At 44.7% G+C, this 15,480-nt stretch overlaps 1 protein-coding gene and 1 pseudogene across 1 annotated transcript; both read left to right on the forward strand.

The window, feature by feature from the left end:
* Positions 1–277: 277 nt before the first annotated feature.
* LOC109578855 (proline-rich protein 36-like) lies at positions 278–15,016 on the forward strand. The gene is made up of 2 exons (XM_019988369.2): positions 278–2,512; positions 9,395–15,016. The coding sequence occupies exon 1, from the start codon at positions 402–404 to the stop codon at positions 2,463–2,465; it is 2,064 nt and encodes a 687-aa protein (XP_019843928.2). The 5' UTR covers positions 278–401; the 3' UTR covers positions 2,466–2,512; positions 9,395–15,016.
* LOC139179630 (cytochrome c oxidase subunit 7A2, mitochondrial pseudogene) lies at positions 3,960–6,032 on the forward strand (annotated as a pseudogene).
* Positions 15,017–15,480: the final 464 nt, after the last annotated feature.

The following is a 15,480-nucleotide window of genomic DNA, read 5'->3' on the forward strand; positions in this document are numbered from 1 at the left end:
GTCTTCCTACGGCGGGGACACAGAGCACGTGAGGTGAACTCTTGGCTCTCCGAAGGTCCCAGGCGGCACACGCACACGCGACTGGAGCACGCCGAGCAAACACTGCGCGCGTGGGGAAAAGCGGCCCGGGTCGGGGGCGGGGCACCGCCTTGGGACGGACCGCCTTGGGGCAGACTGCGCATGCGCCCGGCTCTGGAGCGACGCCTCCCCCACCCCGCCCCGCCTCTCCGCGCAAGTGGGCGGCGGCCGAGCTTTCCCGAACGCTTGTCCTGCCTCCTTCTTGGCGCGCCCCCAACGCGTCGCCGTGGCGACCCAGCGGCCCCTGCCGGCCTGTGGCGACGCCGCTTGCCTGGTAGCTTCTGCGGACCCGGCGGCGGCGGCGACAGCGACAGTCGGGGCTCATGGAGGTTTCGGTTAACCACGTCGCCAAGATCGAGAAGCGGTCGTGCTTGGGCCGCTGCAAGCATTTCTTTTGGCTGGGCATCACCTTCGACACGGTGGGCGCGGCCATGCTGTTCACCGGGGTCTTTACCCGTATACTCTACTATGACATGTTGCTCTACCTGGGTGCCAGCATCGTCTTCCTCAGCCTCCTCTGGTGGACTTTCTGGTACAGCGGTAACATCGAACTGTCTTCTGAAGAGGCCTTCAACAGCCCCTACCGCCTGCCCTCCGCCTACACGCTGGAAGTCCTGAGCCAGACCATCAGCAACCGCTTCACTTTAACCATAGGCAGCGTTTCCAACACCTTTATGCGGATACGGCGGCGGCGGCGACAACGCCAGAGGTTCCTGAAAGGGCGGACATCTCTGGATATGACCGTCACGGGCCAGGTCGAAAGCCAGCTAGACCAAGACGAAGACCGGGCAGAAGGGGCTGCGGAGAAGGGCGAGGCTCAGGACTTTGGCAGCAAGGATCTCCCCAAACCTGAAGCTGTCAAAATTTTAAAGGAAGCTGGCTCCCAGGTGCCCGATGCTGGTGACCTGGGCCGTGAGGCTAGTCTCCCAAAGTTCGTTAAGGGACCATCGACCAATCTGGTGCAGCCATTTACGCCATCTCCTCTGGAGCAGGCTCCAACTCCAGTCATCCTGACTTCTAAGAGCCTGCCCGTAGTCTCCTTGGCCTCTATGAGCCAAACTGCCCCTATTCTGACTTCGAAGAGCCAGCCTGTAGTAGACTTGGTCTCTACGAGCCAGCCCCTTGCAGTGACTCTTGTCTCTGTGAGCCAGCTTGCAGCCCCTTTGGCCTCTACTAGCCAGCCTCCACGTCTCCTGACTTCTAAAAGCCAGCCTGTAGTTTCCTCTACAAGCCAGGCCCCTGCAGTCACTCTTGCTTCTACAAGACAGCCTGTTGTCCCCCTGACTTCTACTATTCAGCCTCAGGTGGTCTTTGCCTCTAAGAGCCTGCCTGTTGTCTCCTCGTCCTTAGCAAGTCAGCCTCTGACCATCCTTACCTCTCAGAGCCACCCCCTGATGCCTAGGACCTCTCAGAGCCAGCTCCCAGTGCCTGTGGCCTCTGAGGGCCACCCTCTGGTGCCTGTGGCCTCTGAGAGCCACCCCCTGGTGCCTGTGGCCTCTGAGAGCCACCCCCTGGTGCCTGTGACCTCTGAGAGCCATCCCCCGGTGCCTGTGACCTCTCAAGTCCAGCTCCCGGTGCCTGTGGCCTCTGAGGGCCAACCCCTGATACCTGTGGCCGCTAAGGGCCAGCCCCTGGTGCCTAGAACCTCTCAGAGCCACCCCCTGGTGCCTAGGACCTCGCAGAGCCACCCCCTGGAGCCTAGGATCTCTCAGAGCTACCCCCTGGTGCTTAGGACCTCTCAGAGCCAGCTTCCGGTGCCTGTGGCCTCTGAGGGCCACCCCCTGGTACCTGTGGCCTCTGAGGGCCACCCCCTGGTGCCTAGAGCCTCTCAGAGTTACCCCCTGATGCCTAGGACCTCTCAGAGCCATCCTCTGGTGCCTGTGGCCTCTCAAAGCCAGCTCCCAGTGCCTGTGGCCTCTGAGGGCCACTCCTTGGTGCCTGTGGCCTCTCAGCAGCAGCTTCAGAATCTTTTGGAGGTCTGTCAAACTGGACCACCACCTCTTCAGGCCTCCCAGGCCCAGAGTCTGGCCACCATCTCTCTGCTCCAGGTTCTGCCCACCGAGTCTTTGCAGACCCAGCCTGTGGACCTTCAGGTAGTCCAGGCTATTCTGGACCTTCAGGCCACGTATCACACCCAGCAGGCCTCCCAGAGCAGCTCTTTAGTCCAGGAAATTAGACCAAGCCAGCCTCCATCTGCCTGGGAGTTTCACACACAGCCAGTTGATCTTGAGACCCCGCCACCAGCGGACCAGGAGCTAAGTCAGAACCGTCCTGACGCTGCAGCCCTGCCTCCTCAGTCTCCAGCTCCAGCTGCTCAAGCCCAGCAGTCAGTGCCCTCCGGGAGGACCCCCACCCTGGCCCGAGGGAAGAAGAGTCACTCCATCTAGGACAGAAGCAGACCCCAGCCCTCTGAGTGGCCCTCAGGCCTCGCCAAGTAAGTGATTTAGAAGGAATACCTTCAGTATTCCTTAATTGTTTCCAGGTCCGTGTCCTGGTGGTTTCCTCAACCGCCTCTGTTCAGACACACAAAGTTACTGGAGGTGAACTGGCCTGTTCCTTCAGCGATTCGATTATTTGAACTTAGGTAGGTTTTTGAATAGGACTTCCCTGGTGGCAGTAGGTTTTTGAAACCTAGTGCTCTGAGTGGATGAGTTGTTGTTAAGGCTTTATGGCTCTACCAGCCGAAAGGTGTTAATTACCTTCACTCAGGAGTTCTGAGGCTTCGGGGGGTGTGAAGGTGGGGAGATTCTACAATGTTTCTGAAACAAGATGAGTTTAGGTGGTACAAGACACAGCACAAATAGCAGTGAGCCTTCCGGTGGGAAAGGTCTTTTCAGTTCTTTTTCAATCTTTTTGATTATATGAATATATTTTATTAGTTTGGGGTTACTGATCTCTAACACCTCTGTAAGGCTTTGGTAGGCAACACCGGCACCTGGCTAGGACTTAATACCATTCATATTAACAAAGTTATTTTAGTGGATAACTTCTATCTATGCCCAGTATTATAACAGTTTCTTTGTTTATGGTAGTGATGGTTGCTTTTTGAAATCCATTTACTTAAGTAAAATTATTTTACATGTGTCAACATAAAGGTTAAAATTAATCATGGCCTGAAACTTGTAAAGATTCTGAGATTTGGAAAACATTTTGTTATTTGTATTAAATCATATATGCTTATGTACCATAGTACACATGTGGTTATGTGTACTGAATCACAAGACCCTTTATGCTGACCTATGAGATGAATGTTATGGTTAAGACAGCTGAGGAGGAGGTTCATTTAACTCCCAACTGACCCCCTGTCAGTTAGAACAATAGGAGAGATCATGTGAAGGTCAAAATTGGTGACCTTTAAAACACTGCTTCTCAATGGTTTAAGTGCAGTGTGTCAGTATACTGGTCTTTGTCTCTGACCCCATTTGATAAATTCCTTGGGGGGCAAGGAGGAAGAGCATGGAGCAGAGCAATACCTTGAGATGATGTTAATGCTCCTGTTCACATGCTACCAACATATTCAAGAAGGTGTTCATATTGACTGGTTTCATCTCTGACGTGAAATACAGCTATTAGGTGGAAGTCAAACCCTTAATTTCCTTACAGTTTTCTCCAATTCACCTTTAACAGAATGTGTAACAGTTTCTAAACACACACACACACACACACACACACACACACACACATATTCTATAGATAATCATAGGGGCAAAGCATTTTAGCTTGTTTGATTTTTGTACAATTTGGACTCGTGGATTCTAAAATGAAACACACTCAGTGATTTAGGTTTCTTTTTTTTAAAGAGCAAAATAGTAACAAATTGTAATAATTCCATAAGTTAAGGATTTAGTGTTATTGAAAAAGATCATTTTCCCATTAATCGTATGATTGAAGTAATTCTCCATATAATTCTTGAAGGAGCATTTACTAAGTGCCAAGAATAATGGTGATCACAAATAAACACAAAGGTTGCAGACCTTGCCATCAGAAAGCTTAGAGACCATGTTCTCTAAAGAGAAGAACCACTTTAGACAAGGAAGAAGAAGGGGTAGCCTTGTGTCTACCCCTTATTTTTGACAGGAACTGCCATGCAGTGCCTTTCAAATAATTAATTCATTGGCCTGGCATTTGTTGAATTTCTGTCAAGTGCCAGGCATTCCATTAGGTGTTAGAGATTCAGAGATAAGGTGCCCCTGTTCTCCAAGCACTCACTGTTTATCAAGGGAGGCAGATCTAGAAATAATTACACAGTGAAGATCCCCTGGAGGAGGAAACAGCAACCTACTCAGTATTCTTGCCTGGAAAACCGCATGGACAGAGGAGCTGGTGGGCTACAGTCTATGGGGTCGCAAAGAGAAGAACATAACTGAGTGACTGAGCACACATACACACAGCAAGTGCTGTAACACAAGTCTACTCAGTCTTCCAGAATACAGGTGTGGGCTGGGTGAGGGATTTTTGATCTAAAGCCTGTGTGTAGCAACGAAGACCCAGAGGTATCCATTGGATTAAGAAGACGGAAAGAACATTGCATGCATGGGGAAAAATCAACAGAAAGGCTCAGAGGTTTAACAGTCCATGACCTGCTGGGGACACACTTGGGAAAGGATAATCTGAGGCTGTAGTCAAGAGTGCTTGGGGATTTTCGTTCCTGGTGGTCAGTTGTCGAGGTTAGTGGGCAGTAACTGAGCCAAGGTGCTGCAGTATCTGCTGGCTCCTTGTCAGATTACCCAGAGGACCATGAGTACTGCTTCACACAGGCAGTTTGAGCATAAGGTTCCAGGGAAACAAAAGCTGTTTCAGGAAGGTTAATGGCATTCCAGTGCATCTGAAAGGTGGGATAGCTGATGCTGTCCTGTATAGAGCCACCATGATTCTTAGAGTTGATGGAATGGCATATGCCATATATCAACTGACTATGACTTCATTTCCCAAGAGGCAGGATTGGCTTCAGTTTATCCTCCCAGCAGTCACTTGACTCAACTCCGTTCAGCTCACTGTGAACCAGTAATCTGATAAATAACTGAGTTTTGCGGGGATCAATATTTATTGACTTGTACTAACCGCCACCAGATTGCTGGAAGAAATATCAATAACCTCAGATATGCAGATGACACCACCCTTATGGCAGAAAGTGAAGAGGAACTAAAAAACCTCTTGACGAAAGTGAAAGTGGAGAGTGAAAAAGTTGGCTTAAAGCTCAACATTCAGAAAACGGAGATCATGGCATCCGGTCCCATCACTTCATGGGAAATAGATGGGGAAACAGTGGAAACAGTGTCAGACTTTATTTTTTTGGGCTCCAAAATCACTGCAGATGGTGACTGCAGCCATGAAATTAAAAGATGCTTACTCCTTGGAAGGAAAGTTACGACCAACCTAGATAGCATATTCAAAAGCAGAGACATTACTTTGCCAACAAAGGTTCGTCTAGTCAAGGCTATGGTTTTTCCTGTGGTCATGTATGGATGTGAGAGTTGGACTGTGAAGAAGGCTGAGCGCGGAAGAATTGATGCTTTTGAACTGTGGTGTTGGAGAATACTCTTGAGAGTCCCTTGGACTGCAAGGAGATCCAACTAGTCCATTCTAAAGGAGATCAGCCCTGGGTGTTCTTTGGAAGGAATGATGCTAAAGCTGAAACTCCAGTACTTCGGCCACCTCATGTGAAGAGTTGACTCTTTGGAAAAGACTCTGATGCTGGGAGGGATTGGGGGCAGAAGGAGAAGGGAACGACAGAGGGTGAGATGGCTGGATGGCATCACTGACTCGATGGACGTGAGTCTGGGTGAACTCCAGGAGTTGGTGATGAACAGGGAGGCCTGGCGTGCTGTGATTCATGGGGTCGCAGAGAGTCGGACACGACTGAGCGACTGAACTGAACTGAACTGCCACCAATAAAGCAGTCTTTACCATGAAAAAGAGTGCCTGGGACTCCAAAATTGAGGGGTGAGAAATCTTTGCAGGCCTTCTTTTTAAAAAATTGCTTATTTATTTTTGGTTGTTCTGGGTCTTTGTTGCCCTACATGGGCTTTCTCTTGTTGCAGCAAGCAGGAGCTACTCTTCATTGCAGCAAGCAGGAGCTACTCTTCATTGCAGCGCACAGGCTTCTCATTGCAGTGGCTTGTCTTGTTGCAGAGCGCAGGCTGTAGGCGCAAGGGCTTTGTTGCTCCGTGGCTTGTGGGATCTTCCCACACCAGGGATTGAACCGGTTTCTCCTGCATTGGCAGGTGGATTCTTATCCACCGTACCACCAGAAAGTCCCCTTGCTGGCTTTTTAAGAAGGGTAATTATGTTCGTAATTCTACCTGTGTGCTCTGTTATAAAGTAATGGCAGTAGGCCAATAATTAGCGAATAATTGCTGAATTCTCTCCCGGTTAGTTCTAAGCTGAAAATAACCCTCTTTGATGTTAGCAACAGTTTCTAACTAGAGTGTAGGCTCCATGGGTATTCATCAGGTGTTTATTTACTTGGGCATAACACTTTACTTTGGCTACAAAGATTGTTGCCAGGCCCTTTCTAGCTTCTTGGACAGTACTACCATAGAAATGAGTATCGTTTCCCCAAGGAAAGGAAAGCTTAGGCAACAAAAGCTTTTATATATATATATAATTTATTTACTTATTTCTGTATGTATTTATATTTTGGCTGTGCTGGGTCTTCGTTGCTGTGTGCAGGCTTTCTCTAGCTGCAACAAGTGGGGGTCACTCTCTAGTTGTGCACGGGTTTCTTATTGCAGTGGCTTCTCTTGTTGCAGAGCACAGGCTCTTTGGTGTGGGGGCTTCAGCAATTGTGGCTCATGGGCTTAGTTGCTCCATGTCATGTGGAATCTTCCTGGACTGGGGATCGAACCTATGTCCCTTGCATTGGCGGGTGGATTCTTATCCACTGTACCACCAGGGAAGTCCCAAGAAAAGCTTTTTATTAAAAGAGATAGCTTGTGCACAAAGGAAAAAGTGGCAACGAAAAAAACACACAACTACAAAACAAAACTCTCAGCTCCTGGAGTAGAAAGGGTGAGTTGCTTTTAGGACAAAAGGGAGGGTTTGTCTGATAGAGCACTGAAGACTTCCAGAAATTGTCAACTTTCTTTGATTATCAGCAGGTGGCTCTGTGATGGCTATCAGCAATAGGGAGTGCTTCTGTGAGGGGGAAGAAATGCATGAGAATTTTCTGTAGGAAAGCACAGGAACAGATAAGGTTACAATTTATAGTTGAGCTTCTTGTCTTGTGGCAACTAGGTATACTCCTTAGTGTAACAGAGATAAAGTTAATCTTTCGTTCCTTCCGGTCCCTGTTTTTTGTCTCTGGGCCCCAGACCCCTGGGGCCTTTGTTCTTAGCTCACAAGGCCTGTTTTTCTCAAGGCCCTTCCCGGTCCTTTTCCAAAATGGCTATGCTCTTGTCTTCCTGTCTCACGATACCATCAGGTAGCATGACACCGTTTTGATACATTTTTCTGTATTGACAGTAAGATGAGTGCTTATCTAACACGGAGCTGAGACTTCCCTGGTGGGCCAGTGGTTAAGGCTCCACGCTTACAATGCAGGGGGCCCAGGTTTGATCCCTGGTCAGGGAACTGAGGTCCTACATGCCATGCGGTGAAAAATAAATAAATAAAATAAAATGGAGGCTGGCAATATTTTTTTCTATAAAAGCCCGGATGATAAATATTTTAGGCTCGGTGAGTCAAAAGGGAAAATCTGGGCTATTACGTGGCTGCTTATATAACAAGAGAGTAACTGCTCCCGCGCACCCCCACCCCCATTCCTACTCACTGGGCGGTGGGTTGTACAGCTGCTTTGACTCCAGTTGCCTCAGCTGGAATCATCCACCTGACCAAGAGCAGCTGGCCTAAGGCAGAAGGAGACTGGCCTGGCCAGTCAGGTTCACAGGCAAAATGCTGTACTTGACTCTGCCCCAGTGACACCCAGGTCCCAGGGTGCCATTCTCTCCTCTCGGAGAAGCTGGCCCATCTCCTGGTCATCTGCTGGCTGGAGGAGATCTGGTCTGCCCAGTTCCTGACTCCCCGATTGCGATTCCACCATTGGATGCCTGCCATCTGCCGACAGTGGAGTTTAGAATGTTCAGGTGGTAATGTTCAGGCCCTGAGCAGACCGCTGGCCAGACAGGCAGGCCCTGGGAGCTCTGGGGAGAGCAGGAGTAGAAACTGAAGCCTGGGTTTGGTCTTGGAGGCTCGCAGCCACAGCCCACAGCAGTGCAGATGTGGAGAGTGGGAAGAGGTGCTGCTGGCAGCTGGTGAGTGGAGGCCAGAGGTGCTGCCAGATCCTAAACTGCTCAGTTCAGTTCAGTCGCTCAGTCATGTCCGACTCTTTGCGACCCCATGAATCGCAGCACGCCAGGCCTCCCTGTCCATCACCAACTCCCGGAGTTCACCCAGACTCACGTCCATTGAGTCAGTGATGCCATCCAGCCATCTCATCCTCAGGCCAGCCCTTTCGCAGCACAGAACTATCCAACATCATCAGTATGAGGTTGAGAAACCCTGATCTAGAATAATAATAATAAAAATTATGCTATAATTCATAAAATGCTTAAAGAAAAATCTTGATTTGATCCTCAGATGACTCATTGCCTCTTTTCTTCTTCTTTAAAAAAAAAACACAACATTTATTTGGCTGCAGGGGATCTCTAGTTGTGGCATGTGAGATCTAGTTCCCTGACCAGGGATTGATTCTGGGCCCCCTACTTGAGAACATGGAGTCTTAGCCTCTCGACCCCCAGGGAAGTCCCAGATTCACTGCCTCTTTAATATAGTAGTAGTCACTTCTCCACTAGACCATGAGGATCTCATTCACCATTGTTTTATTCATCTTTGTGTTCCCATTTTGTATAATTCAGAATCAACATACACATACACGGGGCATTTGTTAATAATAGTAGCTAGCATCAGCATTTATTGGGTGTTCATCATACATTACCCCCTGTGCCAAGTAACTTACAGGCTTTATCTCATTTGTCACAACAGAGACAGGCACCACTCTTATCTCTACTTTAAGGAAAGGAGATTTGATTTTGGAAGGTTATGTAATTTTTTCAATGTCATATAAATGGAGAAGCTGGAATTGATATATAATTAATGTATAATTTGTTATAAGGTGTATACTATACACTTTTCCTGCAAGCAGTAGTTATTAATGAGCTTTTTTCTTAAGCCTGTTAGTCATAACGAGCTGTAATACCCCAGATCAGTCTGTGGCTTAGTTCTCCATTTAAAGCTCTACTTCCAGAGAGAATGAAAATCAACAACTCTTTAATTTTTTTGTTCCACTCTCATCTCAAAATTGCTTTTTTCTTTCCAGAACCCACCAGTATTCCTTCAGATTTCAACACCAAGTTTATAAAAGCACAAATACTTACCTTAACCTCATTTTGGAAACCTCCACCCGGAGTCCTGACCTATCTTAGACCAGCAAACGTAACCAGACTGCCTCTGCCAAGTATACATTTCAGGGTTGGGGAGAATATTCCAGCCTCAGATAATAAAGACATTATCAGAATTTTAAGCTATAATAAACTGTGCCAATGAACAGTTTGTTGAACAGCCAAATGAACTTTGTTTTAAAATAAGTTGATTTTTAAAATAGATTTCTCTTGTGGAAGCATTCCAGCATTCTAAGTGGAAAATAACATCACACACTTTGGGTAAAGATATAAGTACAAATCCCACAGAAATGGACATTGAAAAATGTGGCTTCTTTTTTAAGGATATCGTGTGGCCTCATCAAGCTATCGGAAAGATTAGTACAATCAATGTATTATAATTTGTATGTTCATTTTTTAAATAGCAGGAGTTTCTCTTTTTCCCAAGGATTTAAAACTGCTGATTTGATTGCATATATTAATGATAACTTCCAGATGTTCAAGCTGGTTTTAGAAAAGGCAGAGGAACCAGAGATCAAATTGCCAACATCCGCTGGATCATCAAAAAAGCAAGAGAGTTCCAGAAAAACATCTATTTCTGCCTTATTGACTATGCCAAAGCCTTTGACTGTGTGGATCACAATAAACTGTGGAAAATTCTGAAAGAGATGGGAATACCAGACCACCTAACCTGCCTCTTGAGAAACCTGTATGCAGGTCAGGAAGCAACAGTTAGAACTGGACATGGAACAACAGACTGGTTCCAAATAGGAAAAGGAGCATGTCAAGGCTGTATATTGTCACCCTGCTTGTTTAACTTATATGCAGTGTACATCATGAGAAACGCTGGGCTGGAGGAAGCACAAGCTGGAACAAGATTGCTGGGAGAAATATCAATAACCTCAGATATGCAGATGACACCACCCTTATGGCAGAAAGTGAAGAAGAACTAAAGAGCCTCTTGATGAAAGTGAAAGAGGAGAGTGAAAAAGTTGGCTTAAAGCTCAACATTCAGAAAACTAATATCATGGCATCCAGTCCCATCACTTCATGGCAAATAGATGGGGAAACAGTGGAAACAGTGTCAGACTTTATTTTTGAGGGGCTCCAAAATCACTACAGATGGTGACTGCAGCCATGAAATTAAAAGACGCTTACTCCTTGGAAGGAAAGTTATGACCAACCTAGACAGCATATTAAAAGGCAGAGACATTACTTTGTCAACAAAGGTCCGTCTAGTCAAGGCTATGGTTTTTCCAGTGGTCATGTATGGATGTGAGAGTTGGACTATAAAGAAAACTGAGCACTGAAAAATTGATGCTTTTGAACTGTGGTGTTGGAGAAGACTCTTGAGAGTCCCTTGGACTGCAAGGAGATCCAACCAGTCCATCCTAAAGGAGATCAGTCCTGGATTTTCATTGGAAGGACTGACATTGAAGCTGAAACTCCAATACTTTGGCCACCTGATGTGAAGAGCTGACTCATTTGAAAAGACCCTGATGCTGGGAAAGATTGAGGGCAGGAGGAGAAGGGGACAACAGAATGAGATGGCATCAGTGACTCAATGGACATGGGTTTGGGTGAACTCCAGGAGTTGGTGATGGACAGGGAGGCCTGGCATGCTGTGGTTCATGGGGTCGCAAAGAGTCAGACACGACTGAGCGACTGAACTGAACTGATGAATGATAATCAAAATTAATGTGGGACTGTTCTCCTTTTATGTTCTGCCTTTGTATCATTGGATTATTTGTGCAAGAATGCTCTAATATAGGGATAGTTTCTTTTTTTAGATTTCCAATTACAAGCAAAAGTATGTGATATGGTATGTTTTATCAAATCTTCCAAAAATGTTAGTTGTTTTTATATTTCTTCCCATTTTCTGTCCCATGCTTCAGTATTTCTGTGTTCAGAATTTTAAAAAATTAACTCAAGCTGGAAGCCTATATGCATTGCAGATACTTGGAAAAAAGAATAATGGCAGGATATTAGGCTAAGTGAAATAAGCCAGTTACAACAAGACATATGCTGTGTGAGTCCACCTATATAAGATTTCTCATGTCAGAGAATCAAACTCACAGAGACAGAAGAGTGATGGTTTCCAGAGTCTGGGGATAGTTGGGGGGATGGGGAGTTATTTAATGGGTACAGAATTTCAGATGAAAAGGGTTATGGAGATTGATTGTACAACAGTGTGGATGTACTTAACACTACTGAACTGTACTTTTGAAAATGATTAAGATGGTAAATTTTATGTGTGCATGCTTGCATGCTAAGTAGCTTCAGTTGTATCCAACTCTTTGCAACCACATGGACTGTAGCCTACCAGGCTCCTCTTTCCATGGGATTCTCCAGGCAAGAATATTGGAGTGGGCTGCCATGGCCTCCTCCAGGGGATCTTCCTGACCCAGGGGTAGAATCCGTGTCTCTTATGTCTCCTGCATTAGCAGGCAGGTTCTTTACCACTAGCACCACCAAAAATTTCTGTGTATTTGACCACAATCCAAAAAGAATAATTGGATTAAACCAGCAATTTATAAACCATTTAATATTTATAGATTTATTTTTAACTAATAAATATACGCAACTGCTGAGCTTCTGTATATAAAATGTACCAGGTAAGCACAGTTGTTTTGTTGTTGCTGTTTTTAATTTTATTGATTGTTTGTTTATTTGGCTGCACCAGGTCTTAGTCGCAACATGTGGAATCTAGTTCCTTGACCAAGTATCGAACCCAGGCCCCCTGCATTGGGAGTGTGGAACCTTAGCCACTGGACCACCAGGGAAGTCTCAGCAGAGTTGTTTTAAGAATTGAAGAGCTATAGTTAGGAAGTCAGAGAAAAATCAGCTTTAATGTAGTGCAGAATAAGGGACCAAGTAAGTGCAAAGGACATTCTTGGAGGGCAGAGGGTGTGTACATATGCACGTTTCAGGAACCTGCAGAAGAGCCTTTTATCTTGCAGAGGCTAATCAATACTCGTATGATTGGATTTTATCTTGGGTAAATAGAGTTGGTTCTTAAGAATTGTGATTAGTGAACCTCAAGCGTCACCAATGCTGAGCAGCAGATAGTCACCTTGAAAGAAAAATAGAAACAACTTTATAATCATCTTAGTAAATATAGGTACTTTGGTATTTTACAAACACTAGGTCCCCAAGTGACTGACTACCTAGAGCAGAGCTGCACCCCCAGCCAGGACTCCGCACAGGCCTTGACATGAAGGAAAAATAAATATTAAAAACATAAATGTATAAATCAATCAATCAATATATAATAAAGTAAAAAACACTAGACTCTTCTGGTTTATCTTACCCTCAATTTAAAAGAAGTATTTTTATACTATTCAGCCATTAAGAATAAAATTTTGCCATTTGAACACCATGGATGGACTTGGAGGGCATTATGCTAAGTGAAATAAGTCAGATAGAGAAAAACAAATGCTGTATGATATCAGTTGTATGTAGAATCTAAAAAAAACACAACAAACTAGTGAGTATAACAAAAAAGAAACAGACTCACAGATACAGAGAACAAACTAGTGGTTACCAGTGGGGAGAGGCAAGACAAGGGGTAGCGGAGTAAGAGATACAAATTATTATGTATGAAGTAAGCCATGAGGCTATGTTGTACAGCGCAGGGAATATAGCCAATATTTTATAACAACTCTAGATGGAGTATAACCTTAATTAGGTACCACTATACTGTACACTTGTAACATATCATATCATATATCAACTACAATTTTTAAAAAGTGACATAGAAATAAAACATTTTATAGGATGAACACATTTTTAAAGTTTAAATCTTTGACTAGGTAATGTAATTCCATATTGCAAAATCCAAAAAGCATAAAATAGCACATATTAAAGCCTCCCTTCAACCTTCAGAACATTGTTACTGATAGACATCAAAAATGTTATTAGGGGCTTCCCAGGTGGACCAGTGGTTAAGAATCTGCCTGCCAGTGCAGGGGAGATGAGTTTGATCCCTGGTCCAGGAAGATCCCACATGCCACAGAGCAACTAAGCCTGTGCCACAACTCCTGAAGCCCTCACTCTCCAGGTTCAGAGCTCGGCAACAAGAGGAACGACTGCAGTGAGAAGCCTGAGCACTGCAACTAGAGAAAGCCAGTGCAGCATCCATGAACACAGTGCATCCAGAAATAAATACATAATTTAAAAAATGTTACCGATTTCTTATAAATCCTTTCATTCAAGCACAAATATATAATGATTCACTGTATACATATCATTTATATATGCAAAGTGCTTATACATTCTGATGTTTCTTTACAGGCTTTTTTAAACTTAATATGTATCTCAGAGATCTTTCCATTTTGGGTGTCAAAGAGCTTTCTTATTTTTTTTTTTTATGAACACAGTATTCCATTGAATAGATGTATCATAAATTCACTTGTTTCCTATTCATGGACATTTTTGTGGTTTCCATTCTAATAAATATTTAAAAGCAATAATAAATTTGGACCTAATAAATATATATTGACCAATCAGCCACTAGTGATTGAGCGTTGACTTTAACAATTCCAAAGTTTGTTTAGTCCATTCCCTGCCCCAAACAAAAAAATGAAAATCGTAAGTGATCTGTCTGTACCTAGTTAGTGGCAGAGACTGGACTAAAATCTGACCGCCCTGAGTATGAGTCCTCCTCCTAGCAAATCAGTATAATTATTTCACTGTGTTGTAGTTTCCTTAAAAAATACATTATCTCAGAGATTTGAAGTTGAGCTCAGAAAGGACAATGAATCTTTTTACTTTATTACCAGAAATTTTAATTTTTTTAAGGATGGAGTACATGAACATGGTTAGCAAAGAAAAAGGGAAATAGTACTAAAAGCTATACAGCGAAAAGTAAATCTTCCTTCAGCTTTTGAACCCCACACCCCTGCTCCCCAGTCCTTAATGGCCCTTTCCCAGAAGCAATCATTGTTTTTAGTGTCTGGAACATCTATCCAGAGTGTCTGTGCAAAACCCAGTATATATTTTTATACAAGTCTGTGCGTTTTTAAAAAGTGACTAGCAGGATACTATGCATCTTTTTCAATACCTTCCCTTTTTCTGTCCCCCTTCCCTTTTAAAGTTTCTCTAAAGTTGTTAACAAAGGTATGTATGATCAAAGCTATGGTTTTTCCAGTAGTCATGTACAGGTGTGAGAGTTGGACCATAAAGAAGTCTGAGCACTGAGGAACTGATGCTTTCAAATTGCAGTGCTAGAAAAGACTCTTGAGAGTCCCTTGGACTGCAAGGAGATCAAACCAGTTAATCCTAAAGGAAATCAACCCTGAATATTCATTGGAAGGACTGATGCTGACGCTCCAATACTTTGGCCGCCTGAAGTGAAGAGCTGACTCATTGGAAAAGACTCTGATACTGGGGAAGATTGAGGGCAGGAGAAGAGGGTGGCAGAGGATGAAATGATTAGGTAGCATCATTGACTCAATGGACATAGATTTGAGCAAACTCTGGGATTATTTTTTGGTTCATGGGTCTGCCTTCTCCCCAAGATTGCCATCCTCCTCGATAAAGCTGTCTTTCCTTTTACCTGACACTTGTCTCTTGGTATCGGATTCTTGAGCAAGGAGCAGGTGAACCTGAGTTCAGTAACAGTATGGAGAAGATTTTCCAGTACCATTATCGTATTATACTATGGTGAAAGTGAAAATCGCTCAGTCGTGTCCGACTCTTTGTGACCCCATGGACTGTCCATGGAATTCTCCAGGCCAGAATACTGGAGTGGGTAGCCTTTCCCTTCTCCAGGGAATCTTCCCAACCCAGGGATCGAACCCAGGTCTCCTGCATTGCAGGTGGATTCTATACCAGCTGAGCCACAAGGGATGCCCTATATCATGATGAACTGCTATTAAATAATACATTACTTCTGAAATTTAGCATTCACTCAGCTTAGATTTTTGTACTTTGTGTCTTGCATTGCAAAAAGCTAACATATTTGAATATTAAGAAGGGAAAGGAACACATGTTTGCATTACAAAAGGATTCCCAATCATTCATT

Source organism: Bos indicus, chromosome 25, assembly GCF_029378745.1.
Source record: "Bos indicus isolate NIAB-ARS_2022 breed Sahiwal x Tharparkar chromosome 25, NIAB-ARS_B.indTharparkar_mat_pri_1.0, whole genome shotgun sequence".
Lineage (NCBI taxonomy): Eukaryota > Metazoa > Chordata > Mammalia > Artiodactyla > Bovidae > Bos > Bos indicus.

Coding starts and splice junctions, on each gene's coding strand:
- LOC109578855 (XM_019988369.2), top strand. CDS start 402: ATGGAGGTTTCGGTTAACCACGTCGCCAAGATCGAGAAGCGGTCGTGC.